The following is a 21,846-nucleotide window of genomic DNA, read 5'->3' on the forward strand; positions in this document are numbered from 1 at the left end:
ACATACGTTTTTAAATAATTTTTTACAGTAATTATTATAAATAATATATATATATATAAACTGAGAAAATTTATTTATTATCCAAAAATAGCTTTCTCTTTTTTTTTCGAGAAACTTATTTTGCAACAATTTATTATAGGCGCACAGTACACAATTGGAAAATAAAATTTTCGTCACCAAACAAATATAAACGTTTTTTTTTTTGACTGTGTAATCTTTCATTATATCTTTACAGAATTCTAAATGATAAAAGTACAAATTTATTATAAGAGATAGATCTAAACAAATTTGAAATTTGTGTGAATTTGAAAAATTAGCTTTTTTTATTCTTTCGCAGCATAAAATTAAATAAATATTGATCGTAAAGATTAGTTTTGGTTCAGTTTACATTCGTAATAAAGATGTAATTTTTTAAAATTACAATAAAGGTATCAAGAACAATATATGGTAAAAAAGTATTTCTTAAAATATCAAAATCTTAGATTTCTACGAAAGTTAGCATGTAATATGGTACTGACGCTAACCAATTCTTGTCGTTTCCCTAAAAATATCGTTTCGCATTAAATGATTCCCACTCCATCCGTCCACGACGTCGACGACGATGCGGACGACAAGCGTGCTTCGTCGCCACGACGAAATCTAAGAAGGGAGTTTAGAGCATGCGCTACCGAGACAGAGCCGCGCAAGAAGTGCCGTTCGGATTTAGAGTCGCGTGCCGCGCGAGTTTCGTTCGATAAAGCGTCTCAAAAAGTTTCGTGCCAAGTGGAACGAGCCGCAACATCACGTTTTTAGGTAAGTCATTGTAAGCCTTTAAAAATGATTCTTTTGCAAAATAACAACTCTCCGTCGCTTATTAATTAAATCTCACAGTACGTGCTTCTCTTGGTATAGAACTCGCATGTAATCTCTGTGCTTCCATCTCCTCGAAAAAAAATCTTCCACCCTTAGAATATTCAGTCAGTAATTGAGTTTCAAATGGCTAAAGTAAAACGAGTTTGGAGAGAAGTCTGAAAAATTGGGCAAATTTGTCTCTTCGATGATACGTAGAACTATACGCATTTAATATTCTCTGCGGAAAATACCCTCGAATTTTCAAATATCACAATAAGTACAATATATATATGTAATATATATATAAATATATGTACACGTATATTTATTATATATAGGTATATAAAAAGAACAGAAAAGAAGATAGAGCAAATAAATTCTTGAAGCTTATAGAAAAATTGCGTGCAAAGTGATTTCCTATAAAAAAAATATTTTTGATTGTATTCCGTATTGAAATCTATGTCACACGGCAAACGCGACAAGCCCAGTGGCGTCGGCGATGCTCGGCGTCTAAATATATCGACGTCGTTATGCGTTCTATTAAGATTTTCGTTAGTTTTCCATGTTGTGCGGTTATCGGATACTGGACCATCTAAAAATCTTAAATGGCAGGAATCCGCAGAATTTAATAATTATTTATTCCATATAATGCAAGTGGATGAGCCGATATATTGCGAAATATCTAAAACCATCGTGATAAATAAGCATGAATGCGAGAGCCTTGAATGAATGAATGAAAAAGAACGCGCCAGACTGCGTGCACTTGGCATGATGACAGTAGGCTATGTTCGAATGCGTGCGACGTCGCTAAAAATTCATACTCTCAAGATAGACGCTGGTTGTTTCCAACGAATGAGGAATATTTATGTAGCTTTAAGAAATTAATCATTTCAAAACCGATATCATTGATTAGAATAATTAAGTTATTATTTAATATATTTACGTAACTTACATTAACAATACAAGAACTTTTGTAACTTCCTATCTATTTTCTCTAAACACTTGTTCAAATTTATTTCATCAAAAATTTAAACAAATATTTAATAATTATCAAGTAATTAAGAATACAAGTTATTTTGAGAAAAACTTTGAAGGATTGAATTTCAAGAGTGTAAAGCAGATGAATATATATAAAATTATATAAAAATATATAATTTTTAAAAGAGGAAGATGTGCATTGTTTATTTCATTAAGATAATGATTATTTTGTTAAAGTAATTATGTAGTTTATTTTAAAAACAATCTTTTTTGACAAAAAAATTTTAATACGATTAACTATTTTATTCATTTTATTTACATTTATAGACAATTTGAGACAATATCTTTTACATATTTATAAAAATCTATTAGATTACTATATCAATCACTAGAAATCAAACAAAATAGTCAATTTACAATTAAATCAATAAAATTTGGTTAAGAAAGGTTTAAATTTATATAAAAGATTTTTATATAGTTAAGTAAAAAGGAATGACAATTTTTGTACGCATCGGGAACTAAATTATAAAAATTAGGATAATGAACAACTAACAAGTTGCTTGTATAAATATGTCATTATTGATTTATTTTGGCATACACTCTGAGAATTGCTGTGACAACGTGTAAAGAGATAGAAAGAAAAAAAGAACCTACTTTCACAACAGATAAAATAAACTCGGAAAAGTAACGTAGAAATCCTTGAGATAGATCTCTCAGTAGGGATTTATTAAGAGTATAAGCATCAAGCAAATAACTAAACTCAATATTAGAAGATTGATTTTAGACGGGTCCAAATATTTATGCGCAGCGAGAGGGATTTTCAGGCTGCGCAGTGCCTTCTGGTTAGTTTATATAACGTCGACTAGTTAAGTGCTCGTTCAAGACCTTTCCATTTAGCTATACGTACGTGCCATTTATATCTGACTGTTGGATACACATCTGCACCTGTCAAGATGCTCGCCAATAGGCTGATGCATTTTAATATCTATTCATTGTGTGTACGCAGAATGACTATAAGATGGTGGCCAAACCTCTACTGATATTATTGCCGATACTCCTGCCTTACGTATATGTGCATGGTTTTCCAAAAAAGATTCCGATAGGTAAGATAAATATTCACTGACGTAATTGACAAATAAAATATGAATAAAATACAAAAAGACATTATTTACATATTTAAGTTTTATTATGAGTTTTAAAGTTTATTAACAGTATATGTATAATGTCTAAAAATCTAAAAGCAAGTACAATTCCAATAATATATCAAAATCCCTACAATATCAAAAGGAAAGATTTATCAATATTTGCTATAAAAAATAAAAGCTTCCAAACAGTATTATTTATTTATAATATTTACTAAATATAACAACATATTTAAATCTTTGAAATATCCTTATTGTCAAACTTGCACACAATACAGTTGTGGAGTTAATACATATATCATTGTTAATATCTTTAAATATTAAAAGAAATATGTTGAAGAAGTCATGTTGAGTCAGATTTGCACACTCATAACATTAATACGTACTACTTTATGAAAGAGCTATTTTGTTAGTTATTTCAGTCATGTCAGTGAAACTCGATTTTAAAAAGAGCCGGTCATGTATTTACAGTAGGGCTATTCGATCAAGATGAAGCAATCCAGCAGATGTTCGAATCATCAGTGAGAACTGTGAACAAACATAGACATGAGGACCAAGAACTTTCAAATGTATTCTTCCTAGCGGAAACGGAAAAGGTTCAAGTGGACTTATTCGAAGTATCATCGAAAGGTGAAGCTGCTAGTCAATGCTAAAATAATATATGTTTGATATTAGATTGTATTATGCATATATCATTTTGATAGAGCTAAATTTCTTGAACCAAAATATCTATTAAATCACAATTGACTATTTGATAATCACATTTTCATCTTACTAAACTTACTTTTTATATATTTAAATAAAATATAAACACAATTCATCATTGTGTGTGTAAAAAATTATGTTGTTACATAACATGAGTTCTCAGAATAGAAGATATAATATTAGACAATAAATAACCATTGCACTTTTTCGTTTAGTGTAATTAAAATAATGCAACTCTCTTAGGGTTATATCAAATGCATACATTTTTATATAAAACTGATTTTTCAAAATGTTTAGTATGCGATCTAGTAGAGCCGGGCATAGCGGGTGTTTTTGGACCTCAAGAAAAAATAATCGCCGAGCACGTGCAAAGTATATGCGATGCGATAGAAGTACCACACATCTCTGTACGAGAAGATCTTGACCAATCCTTTAAACAACGCGGAATAGGTCTGAATCTGTATCCGCATGTGAACTCGTTATCAAGAGTAAGTAACTGAAGTTTGAAAGGTTGATATGTTGTAATCGTATTAAATACGCTGTTGATATAAATAATATATAAAGAGGTAATATAAACAATATATACATATGCAAACAGAATTTTGTGTTTTAAAACAAAAATTATTTTCTCAAAGAAAATTATTTATTACCTATTTATGTAAATATATCTATTATATAATAATATAATCTCAGTCTGCATTAACCAAAAACAAAATAAAAGTTAACAAATTATTAATGATTACTGCAGGAAAATAGTAACATATTTAATTATAATTTTGTTACTTAACTTTTATTTTATTTATTCCTATAATACTTGTATAATAATCACCAACAAAATTTTTTCAGATTTATAATCAATTAGTCACAGAGTTGAAATGGAAAACTTTTGCAATACTGTACGAGAATACCGATAGTCTGATTCGCATGCGTCAACTGCTGAAGCGATGGGATGCACATGGGAATTTTGTATTTATGTACCATTTAGGCTATGAACCGAATTATAGGTATACTATAACAAATATTTAATTTTGCAAATAAGTATCTTAAAAATTTTTCGATTTCTCAGTGACAGAAAATTGATCATCTTATTAATATTTATCACGATGAATTAATTTTCATATTTATAATATGCACGCACGAGAAATATATGTGACAATTGTCAATAGTTCTTATAAACATAAAAAATATGCCTGTTATTTGCTTATAGTTCTTGAAAGGCATTTTAATTGTTTAATATAAATATTATTCTAATTATATAAGTATTTTTATAAATTTACATTAAAACACTTTTCAAATATTCAGACTTTTAGATTTTTTTCGATCAGACAAGACAGTTAGATAATTTTCAGTGAGTGTGATAATTATACCAAAAGTAATTAAGTGAGATTAAAAAGATTGATGAATTTAATTTTAATCGAGAAAATTTTCCAAGAAAAAGTAAATTAAATGTACAGCTTGGCATCGAATCTTATATAGGAAAGGAATGCAGGAAATCAAAGCAACAAACATAGAACATATTATCATCGACTGCTCATATGAAATTCTCAACGAGGTTCTGAAGCAAGCTCAACAAGTTGGGATTTTATCCGATAAATATAAAGTGATTGTAACTTCTCCGGTAAGAGAACACTAGTTAAAATTATAGAAAAGTAATGATTAAAATTGTTTCGCAACAGAGAATTCTGCATGAAATATATATTCTAAATATAAACTATACTTTATGTAAAAATTCATATTCTGTAAAGAGTACATGAATGGTCCAATGATAATATTTATTAATAGAAGATAATTTAATGAAGTCAAAAGTTTTAATACATATATAAATAATTTTGTTTAAAAGTTACAAAATTATAAGAACATATATATAAATGTATGCAAATAAAATTGTAAAATTTTTTTGATTGATTTTTTGATTGACACAATTGATTCAATATATTCATTAACACTGCAAATGTATTAAATATTTGTTCATTCAAACTTTATCAATACTACAATTTCAATTTCGTATGACATTTAAATTAGGAGTAAAAGCTTAACGCGTGTATAATCCGAAAAATTCAATTAAACACAACATATACAATAAATACATATGCATGCAGGATCTACAAACCTTGGATTTAGAACCATATCAGTTTTCTGGTGTCAATTTAACTGGCATTCGTCTGATCGATTCGGAAGATCCGATAGTGCTGCAAATCTTGGACAGGCATAAGAATGAATGGGGTCTAGACAATCCTTCGCAGCTGAGAATCGAACATGCGCTCATGTACGATGCAGTTCAATTATTTGCAAGAGCTTTCAAACAATTGAAGGATGCTACAAAGGGCGATGTTAAAAAATTGTCATGTGATGATAATAGCAGGTGGGAACACGGACTGAGCTTAAGCAACTTTATGAGATCGGTAAGATAAAAAAAATGCTTTAATTTAAATATTTTAGACATTTCTAACATATATCAAATATTTTACTCAAACTGTATATACACATAAATTTGTTTGGTATTAATTCCTATTCTTAAAGAACATTAATAAATAAAGAATACAAAAATTGCTATAATATAAAATTAATTTAATAAATTCTATTAACATTAATTATGACTAATATTTCTTATTTTTGAATTAATTATTCGTTCAGTAATTCTTTTGTTATAAAAGCAATTCTTATCGTGCTATTTCACTTTTAGACCGAAACAAGAGGTTTAACGGGCCTTGTCAAATTTGACAGAGATGGTTTCCGTAGTAACATAGAATTGGATATCGTACGTTTGACTGAAAATGGTCTAGTAAAAATTGGTGAATGGAACAGTACAACAGGGGAAAACATCGATTGGCTTCCAGAAATCAATCCAAAATCAGAAGCTAAACTGAACATACAAAATAAAACATTTACCGTTTTAATATCTCTTACGTCTCCATATGGCATGCAAAAAGAATCAATGACTACGTTGAGCGGCAACGAGCGTTACGAAGGTTTCGCAGTCGATATCATACAAGCCATAAGTACAATACTCGAATTTAATTATACCTTACAAGTGGAAGCGGATTATGGATCTTTGAAAGACGGAAAGTGGTCTGGTATGCTTGGAAAAATTATGGCTGATGTTAGTATTGAGTGTCAAGAAATATAATCAAGTAATAAAATATAAACAAAAAGTTTGCATTAACATAACGGGATCCATAAATCGAAGATGTAACGCTCTTTTAGGAAGCAGATCTGGCCATCACGGATCTTACTATCACATCGACACGGGCAACTTACTTTGATTTTACAACGCCAATTATGAATTTAGGTTAATAAAATTACTGTAAATAAGCTAAATAAGATGATTGACAATTAATTTGAATTTGCTATCAGTATATGATATGTATGAAATAATTCTAATTCTAAATTAAATATTGAAAAATGATATATATATATATTTATATAATTTTACAGGAATTAGTATTTTATATCGAAAACCAAGTAAAGCACCTCCAAATCTATTTTCATTTCTATCACCTTTCTCCAACGACGTCTGGCTTTATTTAATTGGTACTTACGTGATAGTATCGCTGTTACTATACGTAACCGGGAGACTATGTCCTGCAGAATGGAGCAATCCTTATCCTTGCATTGAAGAACCCGAAGTACTTGAAAACCAATTTTCTTTTAAAAACGCCTTCTGGTTTGCTATAGGTGCCATTATGCAACAAGGAAGCGAAATAGCACCCATGTGAGTAATAAATAATTTTCTCAGTTGTTACTATTATATATTAATGAATGCTATTAATATGAGTCATCTCAAAGATGAAATGTTTAAATATTTCCGTCAAAAATACAAAAAGAATATGTATTGATTAGTTAAATAATTGATTAAAACACAAACATATAATTTTTAGATTATACAGGTTTCATCTATTCTTCGTTTCAATCAATTTAAACTTTAAATTCTTATTATTTTCATTTATTAATTTTTAAAAATTTTATATGAATTAAATAAATTAAAATATTTATATAGAGGCATTTCTACAAGGATGATTGCAAGCTGTTGGTGGTTCTTTTGCCTAATAATGGTGTCAAGTTATACAGCCAATCTAGCGGCGTTTCTAACTATAGAAACTGTAACATCGCCTTTTGATAATGTTGAAGAATTAGCAAGAAAAAAAACTATTAAATACGGCGCAAAAAAGAAGGGAGCCACGCTCAATTTTTTCGGGGTAAATAATAAGTAATTACATATTTTACTCGAGGTAAATAACAAGTAATTACATATGTATGTAGCAATAAATTTTTCAAATACAAATTGAAGAGAATAAAGGGCAATAGGAGTTGGACACAGAAGACGTCGCGCAATTAAAAACACCACTAATAAATGACAAAAATCATTTATTCGAATTTTTGTTACTTATTAGTGGTGTTTTCTTTTTATGCTCTTTATTCTCTCTAATTTGTATTTAAATTGTAACGTCTTAATTGATTCTATTATTATAAAATAAATTTTCCAAAACGTCCTCAACATTTATTTTTTTTATATTATATATTATGTAAGAATAATCTTAAACGTAAAAAATCTTAATTCTCAAATAACTTTCTTCTTTTATCATTTGTGTTGTTCGTTTTATATTTTTCTTAATATTACAATATTAATGAGAGAAAATTCAATAATAATTTTTACAACACATATAATTGTCATTTGTTACACATGCAATAGCAATTAATCTTACACGAAACACAATTAGTTAAATAGCTTTGAATAAAAATATGAGTAAAATAACATTAACAAAGCAATTATACTTATTGTTAGTTATCACTTGATATATTATTTTATATAATTATTAGCATTATCAGCGTTTACTATACATTTGACATTTTTTTCATCCCTTGTAGAATAATTAAACGTAATAACAATTTTTCCTATTAAATAACAGAGAAAAACAGTTTTAAAGTAATAGTTCTCCAACTAATTAAAGTCTACAGAATATTAGCAATAATATTTAAATATTATTAATATTTCTAAAAAATAAATAATTTATATTAATACACATAAATGCATAGTATTAAAAATAAGTATAATAAATGTGTAAATTGCATTCTATAATTCAATTTTTTGAAAAAATTTTTCAATTCCAAGGATAGCAATCACACAATATACAAAGACATGTACAAATACATGATGGAAAATGAGAACGACGTACTAGTAGCGGAAAATTACGAAGGGTTACACAAAGCCAAATACGAAGATTATGCGTTTCTAATGGAATCTGCTTCAATTGAGTACTTATTGAATGTTTAAATATATATTTTGTATTTTTATGTATTACATGCACATATACGTATTATTATACATATATATATTTCCCTAGATATCTGATAGAGAGACATTGTGATGTCACACAAATAGGAGGACTTTTGGATGAAAAGGGATATGGCATAGCAATGAAAAAGAGTAAGTTTCATCAAAATATCTTTGCACATAAACTTCTTTTCTTTTCTTCTGTTACTTGAGATAAGATAAATCTAAATATTATCAACAGGAGTAATATATAATATACAGAAGTACTATACACAGCTCTAAATATTTATTTATTATTTAGTGATATATTCATTAGATAAACATTTAAAAAAGATTTATATGACTCTATTCACTTATGATCATTTTTTTAGAATGTAAATGTCTTTGAGAGATATATTAATACGTTATCAACGTTATCATAAAACATTATTACAGACTCACCATATCTGCACAACATAAATTCTGCTGTGTTGAAGTTATCGGAAGGCGGAATTATACAGGAAATCAAAAAGAAATGGTGGACACAAAAGAGAGGCGGAGGAAAATGTCAGGTGAGTGGAATAATGTGATTTTTCTATTATACTATATACTACTCAACAAAAAATAAGGGACACTTTTGGACACGCTCAACATCGCTTAAAATTTTACAAAGACCTATGACATGAAATAAAAATCACACGAAAATGCGGTTTATAGTAGTCGAAAGAGTGAATCTTTACTTTCAATTTGCCCTTTTTAATGAGCATTATACGATTTTTTTCACCGAGTTATTGAATGTTGAAGCAAAAGTGATCATTTTTGTTTGAAATTCATTTGTGTCCGTCGTTTGTAACCTCCGTAAGGGATCAATAAGATTTAAATATCAATTACCGATTTCAAAAGTAAAGATTTAAACCTTTATGGTTTTTTATTTTTTGTCTGCGACGATTTTTCACCGAGTTATGGTATTCTAAATGTTGCACAATTTTAAACGTGTTAGAAAGTTTCCCTATTCTTTATTGAGTAATATATATGTATTTATAAAATGTATACATCATATTCATCTAATCTGCTTGTTATGTATCAATCACTGTTTAGGAAAGTGCTGGAACCAGTCAAGCAGAACGACTAGGTCTTGACAATGTGGGTGGTGTATTCTTGGTACTCACCGTAGGCGTCGCCTTATCCTGTGTATACACTATAATTGAATTACTTTGGGATGTTGCCCGAACATCCATTCGAGAAAATGTAAGCAGACTATTCTTAATTACAACACAATATATCACAATCGTATCGTTTTCTACTGAATTTACTGAAACCAATATGATTTTAATACAAAGACAACGGAATAATCAAAATTAATTTAAAGAACTAACGAATAACTTTCCAAACAATACACTCCAATTTCTTTTAAATTTAACATGCAGATCTATCAAAAATATTTTTTATCCTGTCTTTCCATAAATGGTTTTATTATCTCTTCCATTTTCACCCTTTTATCATCTATAAGTAGAATAATAATAGAGAAAAAACAAAATTTAACAGATGAGAGTTTTTTGAACCATTGATTGCAAACATAAGATCAGATTTGCAAAATTATTCACTTAAATACAAAAATATTTAAACAAATTAACAAGCAAATTTATTTATTTCATAATACTTTTTTCAATTTGTTACTCATTTGTTTACATTTTTTTATTTCAGTAAATAATTTTACAAATCTGACATATTTATAATCAATGATCTAAAAAACTTCTATACCTTGTATTAAATTCCGTTTTTATATGTCATTATTTTACTAATATTATAGATTATAAAAGGATCATCATGACAATACCGTGATAATAATCTCAAAAAATTTTGTTGATTTAATTATTGTGAACTAAGCATATTTTAATTTCAATTTAAATTATAAATGACGATAAATTATGATTAGCAGTTAAAAAAAACCTTGTAGAATATTCAACAATATTTTTAATCGCTTATTTTTTTATAACACATAACATATTCATATTTGTTTATTAAATACATAACATATGTTATTTACTTTATAGGTGTCTTTTAAGGAAGAATTAATAAATGAACTAAAATTTATCGCGAAATGCAGTGGTTCTAAACCGGTGCGAAAAAAAAGTGAATTATCAAGCAAAAACGAAAATGACAGTACAAGGGGATGTACTCCTCCATACGGTTTTGTGCCAACAGTAATAAGAACGTCACCAATTGACAACAAATAATAACAAAATAAGTCGTAAATAATAAAGAGAGAGGCTACTTATTCAAACATAATTAATATTTTTTAGTTCTTAATGGCTCTCAGGAGATAACGAATTGAATCGTTAAACTAACATGAAAACATTTTGCAACATTTGTGTACTAAATGAAAGAATTATAAAAAATATATAATATATAATACATACTTTTCGACAAATTCACTGAAAAAAAATTGCATTATTTTATACCCTTCACATATTAATTAATTGTCGACAGAAGTAATAGAAGAATTGGAAAAAATAATAGCAGCAAATCTTTGCATATAATAGCTATGTGATCAAATAAAATAATAAATTAACATTATATTAGAAAAATTAATCTATTTTTATAATTTTATTTCTTCATATTCATTCTATTATTTATTAAACAAAATGAAACAAATAAAATTCAGGATCTCTTACAGGAATTTGAATTCAATACTGACTAATTTAATATATTAAAAAATAATATTTAATTATTTATTTCAAATATCAAAGGCACTCTTATTCAGTGTTATAGTACTTCAGATAAATAATTCATTATACTATTTTTTAGTAATAAATTGATTAGTATTAAATTTTCGTAAAAAATTAGTCTAATTTAGAAAAAAAAGATTTTTTCATAATATAATAATAAGTAAAGTAGAATAAAATGAATAAAATAACTATAGTAACAATAAGAAATACTATATCAAATAGTACATTGCAATTTTTATATCTGCAGAATGTGTAACTATTTCAACTGCAGATTATAGAAAATTCGTGAATAATAATTTAGAATGGCAATTCTAGAATACAGTTTATGTATGATATTTAACATTGATAAAACGATCCTTCTAATTGCAATGAGTTACGATGATCATGCGCAAAATAATATACGAGAGAAGAAGATATAGTTCTATTACTTACTTTGCAGGCTCTTGCATGTGATTGAAATAGTTAACCATGGGATAGTATAACCACTGGCTTCGATAGCGCCGGTTGGCTCGTAGTGTATATAAATTCGGTGACAGAGGATCTTCTTTACTCCGAAAAGTGTTTCCAATAATCTACAATAAGTACAACTGATCGTGCGAGTGATCCCATAATCGTTCAATCTTGTTAATCAACAAATCCAAATGGACAAATAACAGAAGTGATTTTTAAGTAAACGTGGGAAAAGGATGCTAACATATCTCGTGAAATTGTTGCATAAATCTATGAAACTATTAACCAGTATAACATTGCTCTATAATTCGAAAATGGTTTGTTTTCTTGCGTATTGAGGAAAAGTTTTAAATACTTTCCAATGCAACTATGTCACCTGAATTTTACTTTAGCAATAAGTCGCGTAAATGATAAGTAGATTCACACATACATCACATCGAACTATTTAGAGTTTTGTTGTAACGAAAACATTAAAAATACGCTGAATATATTAACTGCACTCTTGTTAACTGAACTATGAATAATACTATGCAATATAACAGAATAATGTATTTACATATTAGAAAAGAACTAAACAAAAAAAGAAGTATTTATAAAGTAAATTTTATGAAGGCAGATTTACGTTTGCAAAATGCTACTATATAATGATTGAAACAAAATTAATTCTCTTCTCATAGATATATAATTAATCATACGTGAAATATTTTATTTTGTAAAATTCCAGATCGTAAAAACATAACAGATACGTTAACGGATCCAAATTATTTTTTTTAAATAACACAAAAATTATCTAAGTTTGCTAGACTAAAGTTAAATGTTTTCCAATTATATAGGTATTTAGTAAACATTTTTGAAATTATTCAAATATATTTTTTATAACAATTTGTGACATCTCTCAAAAGTTTTATTTGGGATAAATAAAGTAAATCGTATATTATAAAATGTTTAAATTTACATTCAAAATTATGAAATAATTTTAAGGTAATATCCAAAAAATGAATTCATATCACTGACAGCTTTCAAAGACTGTCGGTGAATCATACAACAGTTGTTTTCAGTAGATAGATTGAAAGAAGCTGTTGCAGAGTACGTTGGCACAGCGAGATCAGAAGCATCTAAATATACCACACTAGTTATATGTATATGTACTGCATTAGTGTGCTTGCATGTTTAGACTCTTAAATTATCTAAGATAGCGGAGAAATACTAATACAATGACAATAACAAATTTGATTTCAATCCATTTAAATCAAAAATTTTCATAATTAAGTGTTTACTTTTACCGAGATGGGAAGTTTAATTCTTACTACGTATTCTATACCATTTACTTTGCGCTGCTATTAGAACGATCTTCTTTTAGAATATCCGGGAAATACTGCTCCTATGCATCACTGTTGTATGTATGCCCAATATTTTGGGATTTCCAAGGAAGATATCAATCGGTAAGCTCGCCATGTTTCTCGTGAACAATAACATATGCGGGTAAAAGCAAAATTAACCAATCCAGCGTATCGATGAAATTGAATGATCGCAGGAGGTTTGTTCGACAGCGACGAGATGATTCAAAAAGCGTTTGAAATATCAATTAAAGCGGTAAATATGAACATAACTTCCATCAATCGCGTAAGGAATATAGTGTTAACATCCAGAACAGAAAAAATCAACAAGAATGTATTCCAAGTAGCAAACATAGGTATATAATTTTTCTTTCACACTTGAATTAACTGTCAGAGTTGGGAAAGATTTACAAAAGTAACTCGTTACCATTATCGTCCTTTTTTTCTGAAATATAATTCATTATCGTTACTTATTATTGACTTAAAAAAGTTACTTATTATCGCTACTGTTACACACAAAAAGTAATTTATCGTTACAGTTTTCGTTACATTTCATCAAATTTTAATAACCCTTTTTTTAAAATGGCATCCAATTGTTTATACCGCTAATTGACCTGTTCAATGCGAGATCAATAGTGGTTATAGTTAATCGTAACATAATATTCTCTTTTTTTAACTCTTTGTTGAAAAAAATTTATGTATATTCCATACGTATGAGTACAAAATAACAATAAAAATAATGATTATATTCGTTACTGTTATTAAAAAGATGTAATCGCATTACCATTAACATTACAAATAAGAAAATGGAACATTTAGTTATATGTATACTCATTTGTTACTGAAAAAAACATTGTAACAAGTAACGCGTTACTACCCAACCCTGTTTTCTATCTTTAGAACGTTCTTATACCTCTGAGATATGTATAATCTAATACGCGCGTTTATTATCACACGCAACGTACACATTTGGAATCTTTTGGCGCATATACATTTTTTCTAAATACTATTTATGCATTATACTATAAAATAATGTGTTACAGAATCAAAATTCGAACAATTTTAGCAAATTTCATTAATGATTGATAAATGTTTCAATTTAATAGCAATAAAGTGCTTAATTATTAAATGCAACTAATGCATTCAGAACAATTTGTGAAATTACATTATGCATTTCTGAGCGTTGTACACAGCGTGCGAGTTGATAAATAATGGAGTGGCCGGAATATTTGGTCCTCAAGATAAAACGACAGTAAACCACATTCAAAGTATGTGCGATACCTTGGATATACCTCATATTGCTGCCAGATGGGATTCTGAACCAAAACGTGGCAATGTAATAAACCTGTATCCGCACCCCGACGCACTTTCCATGGTATTTATTCTTATTTATGAACTTAGCAATTTATATACAAAAATTGCCTTTAATCCATAAAAATCTGAGTCATACAATTACATTCGATTTATGTGGCTGGAATCTTTTTATTAAAATACGAAAATTAGACTAAAATGTGTTTCAACCAGAATAAAGAATTGTATTGCTTATAAGAAATTTTCAAGCACTGTTTCCAGATAAACATCTCCAAATTTGTCACATTTTATGTGATTATTCATTAAACAAACGTAATTTAATCAAAACTGGGGAAAAAAGAAATTAAAATTTGTTATATTCAACATATTTCTATAATTACTGCCATTAATTACATTCACATCAAAATTATAATGTCTGAAATTAGGTTTTTCAAGAATTAATAAAAGAATACAAATGGAAAGAATATGCAGTACTTTACGACAATGCGGATAGCCTGATACGCATAAACCGCCTGCTCCAGTTGCCAAACATGAATACCATTTCCGCGATGGTGTTCCATTTAGGTAGCGGACCAAATTTTAGGTATGCATGCGCGAATCATATAAATAGGTCGTTCCTCGTACGAGTCTGCATGTAGGTGCAAACAATGTTTGTTAAATAAAGTTATTATGCACCTGTGCCATTATTTAACTCTGCAGTAAACGTCAAAAAGCATGATTTACTATACGGTTATATGGATACGAAGCGAACGTCACTCGCTCCGTTAGACATGTTGTTATTGCCGAGAAATTTTTTAAAGACGCAAATCATCCAAATTGATGAGATGTTTTATTTGCAGACAAACTATGAAAGAAGTTAAAATGTTTGGATATAACAATATCATAATCGATTGTTCATATAATATTCTTGATTCTGTTCTCAAACAAGCACTACAAGTCGGAATAATGTCAGAGAAATATACAATAATTATTACCTGTCTGGTAAGATAAATTTTTTAATAATAATTTTAACATTTTGTTTAATTCTCACAATTATCGCAAAATATATCAAAATGATAAAAAAATCGAATATTTAAAAAAAATTACAGTTTAAAAAAAATTCTAACAAAAAATCTTATGTACTGAAAGTAAAATACGTTTATTGTCATTATACTCAAAATAATAATAAAATGTATTCGAAAAATAATAGATATATTTAATTGTGGGTACAAATTTCTTTATTTGATTCATAAACACACATCTAGCGGCAATAACTTAACACGCGTTTGATTATTAGGACCTGCAAACTTTGGACTTAAAACACTACCAATACTCCGGAGTAAATTTAATGGGCGTACGTTTAATCGACCCAGAAAACTCAATTGTTCGACGTATCCTCCAATCTCGGTCTCTTAATTGGAACTTGACAGACGGTTCCCATTTAAAGGTAGAAGCGGCACTCGCTTATGATGCAGTACAACTTTTCGCAAGCGGTTATGCACGATTTCGCAAAAGTGTCAAGGGAAACCTTAAAAAATTGTCTTGCAACAGCACGGAAATTTGGGGGCACGGTTTCAGCTTAAGTAATTATATGAGAAATGTATGTGCAATTATCGTTTATTTATAGTAAATTAACATTAAATATATATTAATCTTTTCCATAAGATACGTCTATGTTTAAAATTAATTTAGAAATAGTCTAGAATACTCTATAATTTTTAGATTACTAAAATACGGCTTCATCAATTATAAATAATTTTCTCGTTCTAATTCTTGTTTATTGAAGAATGTGCTATTTTTTATATAATCCAAAAAAACTATACATACGGTAGATAAAGTGTTGGTGAGACCGTAGATATCTCTTGGAAAATATCAAGAAGCCACTCTATAATGTATGTATAATGAACTTTTGAATTACTTATAGGAGCAAATACACGGATTGAGCGGTATAATAAGATTCGATACGGCTGGATTTCGAAGCGAATTCCAATTAGATGTCGTAAGTCTAGGAAATGAAGGATTGTATAAAATTGGTGAATGGAAAACGAACTTTGGTTTTCAATGGAAGCCGGAGGACTACAGAATCTCCGGAATAGATAAGAGTTTACGTGATAAGCATTTTCTTGTCCTGATATCGCTAGTATGTCCTAAATAATGTAATATCCATTTAGATATTACATTAATAATTAATTAAGTTAATAATTGTTATAGAAAAATAAATGCAAAGTTTTTCTTTATTAAGGAAACAAAACATCTATTTATTTTATATTGCTATAGTTAAAATCATTATAATTTAGAATAATGTGTTGATACAAATGGCATGCTTAGTAAGTTACGTATATCAGGAATAATGACACGTAATTGAATGAAAACATATTGTTATCAATTTTAACAATGTCAATTTTATCACTCACAGCTGGGACAATATTTTTCACGATGTATAATATTTTCTAGTAGACTTTATAAAATGCAAATTAGCGTTACATTTAATGGATATTTTTCAGTAATAACCGTAACTCTCTTTAGATTCATGAAATGCAGTAACATTGTTTATATAAGGTGTTTAAGATAATATTTATATTTTTGAGAAAAATTAAATTGAAATCCATTCCAGACGCAGCCATATGGAATGCTTAAAGAATCATCCTCTAGAATAATTGGAAATGATCGATACGAAGGCTTCGCGATAGATATAATTCAAGAAATGAGCAAGATGCTAGGATTTAATTATACATTTGAAGTTCAGATTGACAAAGCTTACGGATCGTTTAATAATATAACCAAGAAATGGGATGGAATGTTGGGAAAAATAATCTCTGGTGTAAGCCAATGAAATATTCTTCCGCGTTTTGATTTTACCTTATATTATACGAACATATATTGAGTCGATTTCGTACGTGAGTAGTGCTGCTACCTTCCACGTATACGCAATACGAAAGCAACACGTTGTAGCTTCTTATATCGATAAAGTAGTTGCCTTTTCACAGATACGTCGATAGAATCTGATGATTTCCATTTACTTTTTCGAAAATCGATTTCATTACTAATACAAAATTAAATATATTTTAAATTAATATTTTCGATAGACGTTTTCATCCTTTTTTTCTCCATTTTATAATCTAATAATTCACAAAAGTATAAAGGAGGTACAAAGACCTACATAAATTGATTAAAAAAAAACGAATATCAATTTTATCACATACCTAGTATTTCCTATAGAAATTTTTTTTATAACACGCTGAATTTTTTTTATTTGATCTTGAAGGAAGCAGATTTAGCGATCACAGATCTGACGATCACGGCGGCAAGAGAAGAAGTTGTAGATTTTACAGATCCGTTTATGAACTTAGGTAAAATGTGATAATAATGTATCACATATCGTAATATATATAATCAACCAGAATAGAGTATATATCGAGATTTTAAAATTTACGTTTGCATGAAACAATATTTTTTTCAGGTATAAGCATTCTCTACAGGAGACCATCAAAAACCCTTCCAGGTTTATTATCCTTTCTAGGACCGTTTTCGAAAGACGTTTGGTTATATTTGATCGGAGCATACATCGCCGTGACAGCATTATTATTCGTAATTGGAAAACTCTGTCCCGCAGAATGGACAAATCCATATCCGTGCATCAAAAAGCCGGAAGTATTGGAAACACCTTTCACTTTGATGAATACTCCGTTTCTAGTGATCGGAGCCATCCTGAAGTCACCTACCGGATTTGCACCTAAGTGAGACGATCCACTTCAGCTTGCCAACGTTTGCAGAGTGTGCTTTGAGAATGTTTTTCTTGCATAAAATCAAACAAGTTCTTAAACACACAAAACTTCCTGTCGTTGCAAGTTTTTGCGTGCGTCTCACAGAATCAATTACGGTGCGCGCGATTGATAAATGTCGTTCATTTCGTATATACAGAGCCAGCTTTTATTTTAATTTATCAGCAGATCAGCAAACTTTGCAAGCGAGTCAAGACTTGAAAAAGAGTGATAGATTTTCATTCTTTTGAAGTGAGATTTCACTCTTTTGGTATAAGATTTCCTCCAAGGAACGAAATCTCATTCCAAAGAAAGGAGTGAAATTTTATTTTTTTAAGTAAATCTCATGCCAAAATAATAAAATCTTAATTTTTAAAAGAATAAAAATTTTCCATTCTTTTTCAAATTTAGTGAGAAATAATGATCTCATGTTTTTTTCCGTAATTAAAACATTCTTTCGGATATATATTTTGATACTGCTTAAAAATGTTTATTTTAGGGCGAGAGAATGTTCTTAGTAATGTATGTAAACGCATACATAGATATACATTATATGTACTATGTAGATATGACACAATTTTATAATAATTGTTTTCTATAAACGATAAACAGTCAGTCTATACATTGTCTATCGTATACCCTTAAAACAAACAAAGGAATCGAAAAGCTTGTGGTATATATTTCAGAGGAATTTCAACAAGAGCTTTAGCTGTTGCGTGGTGGTTCTTTACTCTGATTATTGTAACAATGTATATCGCCAATTTAGCAGCCGCATTATCCACGAAATCCGTCGTGTGGTCTTTTCAAGTAGCAGAAGAATTGGCTAATCAACAAAAAATTAAATATGGCGCAAAAATAAACGGCTCGACGTTCTCATTCTTTGAGGTGAGTGGCATAATTCGTAAGAGGACGAAACAGAGATAGCTGATAACTATTAATTAAAATAGCACATATTCCGTATTATAACTTATGGAAATGCATTATTACTTATGGTAGCTCAAAGCAGTAGATCTCGTTTTGCAGGATTCCACGTATGAACCATATGTGATTATGTATAATTACATGAAGACTCATGCTGACGAGGTGCTTATGAAAAGTAACGAGGACGGCTTATGGAAGGTGCAGCACGAAAATTATGCATATTTTATGGAATCCTCATCAATTGAGTATATTAAACATAGATATTGTAATGTGACGCAGATCGGTGGACTTTTAGACGCCAAAGGCTACGGGATAGCAATGAGAAAAGGTTGATGGTTCAATCATAATTGATATACTAACGATACATGTGACAAATTATTATATTATACTCTCAATTTTGTGAATGTTACACATGTTATTTTAGATTCGATGAAAGTAATTTTAAATGTTTTAATAAAATAATTTTGATGACAGATGTATCTTATCGCGCAGTTTTGTGTACTGCGATATTAAAGCTGCAAGAAAATGGTGTGATCAGCCAATTATATAACAAATGGTGGAAAGAGAAGCGAGGCGGTGATAAGTGTGACGTATGATATCTAATTCTCACATTATATATCACTTTTATTGCATTATAACAAAAATTACGTAGATTATGCTGCATAATTTTACTCACCAAAATATATTACATAGATAGACAGTGCGGTTTATAAGTTTTGAGACAAAAATTACATAATAAAGAACACGACTAAAAAATATTTTGAATTTTGCCAATCGGTATTTAGACTGCGCGCGGCTTGGTAAGGTAAGGGATGGGAAACAAGTTTAAATAAGTATAGACCAAAATGTGCATCTCTCACCGAGCCCTGTATTGATACAGAATATTAGAATATTTCTAATACTCTTTTTATATAAAAATATTTTAGTTATAAAAGAGATTCGTATACGCACAAGTCAAAGATTTAGAATATTTGCTACCTGCATAAATATTTAAAGCAGTTAAAAATCCAACTAGGCCAGAAGAAATTACTGACTTTAACGGTATATTAGATATTATTTAAGCTTAAATATAACAAATTTAATACTGAATAAACTACAAAAATCGTCTCCATTTTCTAATATAACTATTTATATAAACATATAATTAAAATGAACCAGAATTCTTTTTATCTTGTTTCTAAAATAATTACATAAACTTTTTATTAATTTTCAAAATCTTCCCTTCTCATTCACTTATTGTATATTTATTCTTATTAATTCTTAACTTTCTATCTCATCTTCTATCTCGTTCTTTCCATTTGCTAAATTACACGAATAGATAAAACATACAGACGAAGTATCTCATGTCTGCCTTTATTAGACTACATTTATAGTTGGACTGACTTAAACTTCGCCGATTTAGTTCGTACGTGTAAAGACGACATAGCGGCTCAGGAGTGCTTGCGCGCGTTTGATAAGCAAGTAAGCCAAAGTTAAAGCCGGAGCGTGTACGCTTACTTCAAGATTGAGGAAGAAATTCACTTTGGATAAATTTTACACAAGATAACTTTGAAGGAAAATTTTACATTTAATCTCCACAAACTTTAATTTAACATGCGACAATTTAAATCATGATCGTTTTGCTGGAGATGTATAAGCGTCAAAACTATCATTATTAAAACTTTGATTTTTATAGGAAACGGTAAAAGTGCAAGTGGAACCATTGAATTTCGAGGACGTCGGTGGAGTATTTTCAATTATGATAAGCGGTGTTGCATTGTCTTATGTCTTTGCCGGATGGGCATTTATCTGGAATATTCGAAACGTCGCAATCAAACATAACGTAATTATAATAAATATTTAATGACCATAATAATTTCTACCTTCGTTTTAAAAAGTTACTTTACAAGCTATAAAAATTGCGTTTTTTTTACAGGTATCCTTTACAGAAGAGCTCATAGAAGAGTTAAAATTTTTAATCAAATGCAGCAACAGAAAGGTCATTGGAAGAAGAAAACAATCCATTGGAACGAGTAAAAGCGACAGCACCGATTCCTTATAAATACGTGTCATTTTCGCGTAGTAAGTTATTAAAAATTGTATATTAAATCCAATAAAATAGAAATTATACCACAAAGTTGATTATGGTATGATTTATGTGACACGATATCGCTGACTTTAGCGGAACTGAAACGAAGAGATTCGAAAATATCACGCAATTTCTGGGAATGTATTTTAATGATTACCAGCGGCGCTAGGGCAAATACTGAAATAACGCAGGAAATAAGTGCTTCGCTAGTAAATGCTTCGCTTGAAACCGTAATCGGACCGACGATTGCGGCAAATCGTCGTATACATACGTAAGAAAATCTTCGTATGCGATCAAACGTCCCTGAAAATTATATAGCGCTTTCGCATCGCGCAACGAGAAATTGTGTGTTACCATCCGAATGATAAAATTTTACGTTACAC

The 21,846-nt window shown here is 29.1% G+C and overlaps 2 protein-coding genes across 2 annotated transcripts; both read left to right on the forward strand.

Moving 5' to 3' along the window:
* The first annotated feature begins 715 nt into the window (after positions 1 to 715).
* On the forward strand, positions 716 to 11,266 carry LOC108781067 (glutamate receptor ionotropic, kainate 2). The gene is made up of 16 exons (XM_018548941.1): positions 716 to 792; positions 2,816 to 2,912; positions 3,423 to 3,581; positions 3,954 to 4,144; positions 4,503 to 4,660; positions 5,133 to 5,274; positions 5,756 to 6,058; positions 6,340 to 6,756; positions 6,861 to 6,945; positions 7,092 to 7,368; positions 7,654 to 7,852; positions 8,767 to 8,909; positions 8,999 to 9,081; positions 9,364 to 9,479; positions 10,006 to 10,155; positions 10,962 to 11,266. Exons 2-16 carry the CDS (start codon positions 2,828 to 2,830, stop codon positions 11,142 to 11,144), a joined length of 2,691 nt encoding a protein of 896 aa, XP_018404443.1. The 5' UTR covers positions 716 to 792; positions 2,816 to 2,827; the 3' UTR covers positions 11,145 to 11,266.
* Positions 11,267 to 12,322: 1,056 nt separating this feature from the next.
* Positions 12,323 to 21,534, forward strand: LOC108780736 (glutamate receptor ionotropic, kainate 2). Its single transcript, XM_018548538.1, has 16 exons — positions 12,323 to 12,403; positions 13,447 to 13,528; positions 13,621 to 13,779; positions 14,617 to 14,798; positions 15,160 to 15,317; positions 15,574 to 15,715; positions 16,011 to 16,313; positions 16,638 to 16,853; positions 17,328 to 17,534; positions 17,979 to 18,063; positions 18,174 to 18,450; positions 19,161 to 19,359; positions 19,498 to 19,723; positions 19,870 to 19,985; positions 21,071 to 21,217; positions 21,311 to 21,534. Exons 1-16 carry the CDS (start codon positions 12,323 to 12,325, stop codon positions 21,434 to 21,436), a joined length of 2,706 nt encoding a protein of 901 aa, XP_018404040.1. The 3' UTR covers positions 21,437 to 21,534.
* Positions 21,535 to 21,846: the final 312 nt, after the last annotated feature.

The sequence above is a fragment of the Cyphomyrmex costatus genome, unplaced genomic scaffold, assembly GCF_001594065.2.
Source record: "Cyphomyrmex costatus isolate MS0001 unplaced genomic scaffold, Ccosl1.0 scaffold123, whole genome shotgun sequence".
NCBI classification, from domain to species: domain Eukaryota; kingdom Metazoa; phylum Arthropoda; class Insecta; order Hymenoptera; family Formicidae; genus Cyphomyrmex; species Cyphomyrmex costatus.

Bases quoted from the DNA above. Each gene is read 5' to 3' on its own strand.
- LOC108781067 (XM_018548941.1), top strand. From the start codon at position 2,828: ATGGTGGCCAAACCTCTACTGATATTATTGCCGATACTCCTGCCTTAC. The intron at 5,275-5,755 runs GTAAGAGAACAC...ATATGCATGCAG, and splicing joins AAGTGATTGTAACTTCTCCG to GATCTACAAACCTTGGATTT. The intron at 6,946-7,091 runs GTTAATAAAATT...ATAATTTTACAG, and splicing joins AACGCCAATTATGAATTTAG to GAATTAGTATTTTATATCGA.
- LOC108780736 (XM_018548538.1), top strand. From the start codon at position 12,323: ATGCTAACATATCTCGTGAAATTGTTGCATAAATCTATGAAACTATTA. The intron at 17,535-17,978 runs GTAAGCCAATGA...TTGATCTTGAAG, and splicing joins TGGGAAAAATAATCTCTGGT to GAAGCAGATTTAGCGATCAC. The intron at 21,218-21,310 runs GTAATTATAATA...TTTTTTTTACAG, and splicing joins ACGTCGCAATCAAACATAAC to GTATCCTTTACAGAAGAGCT.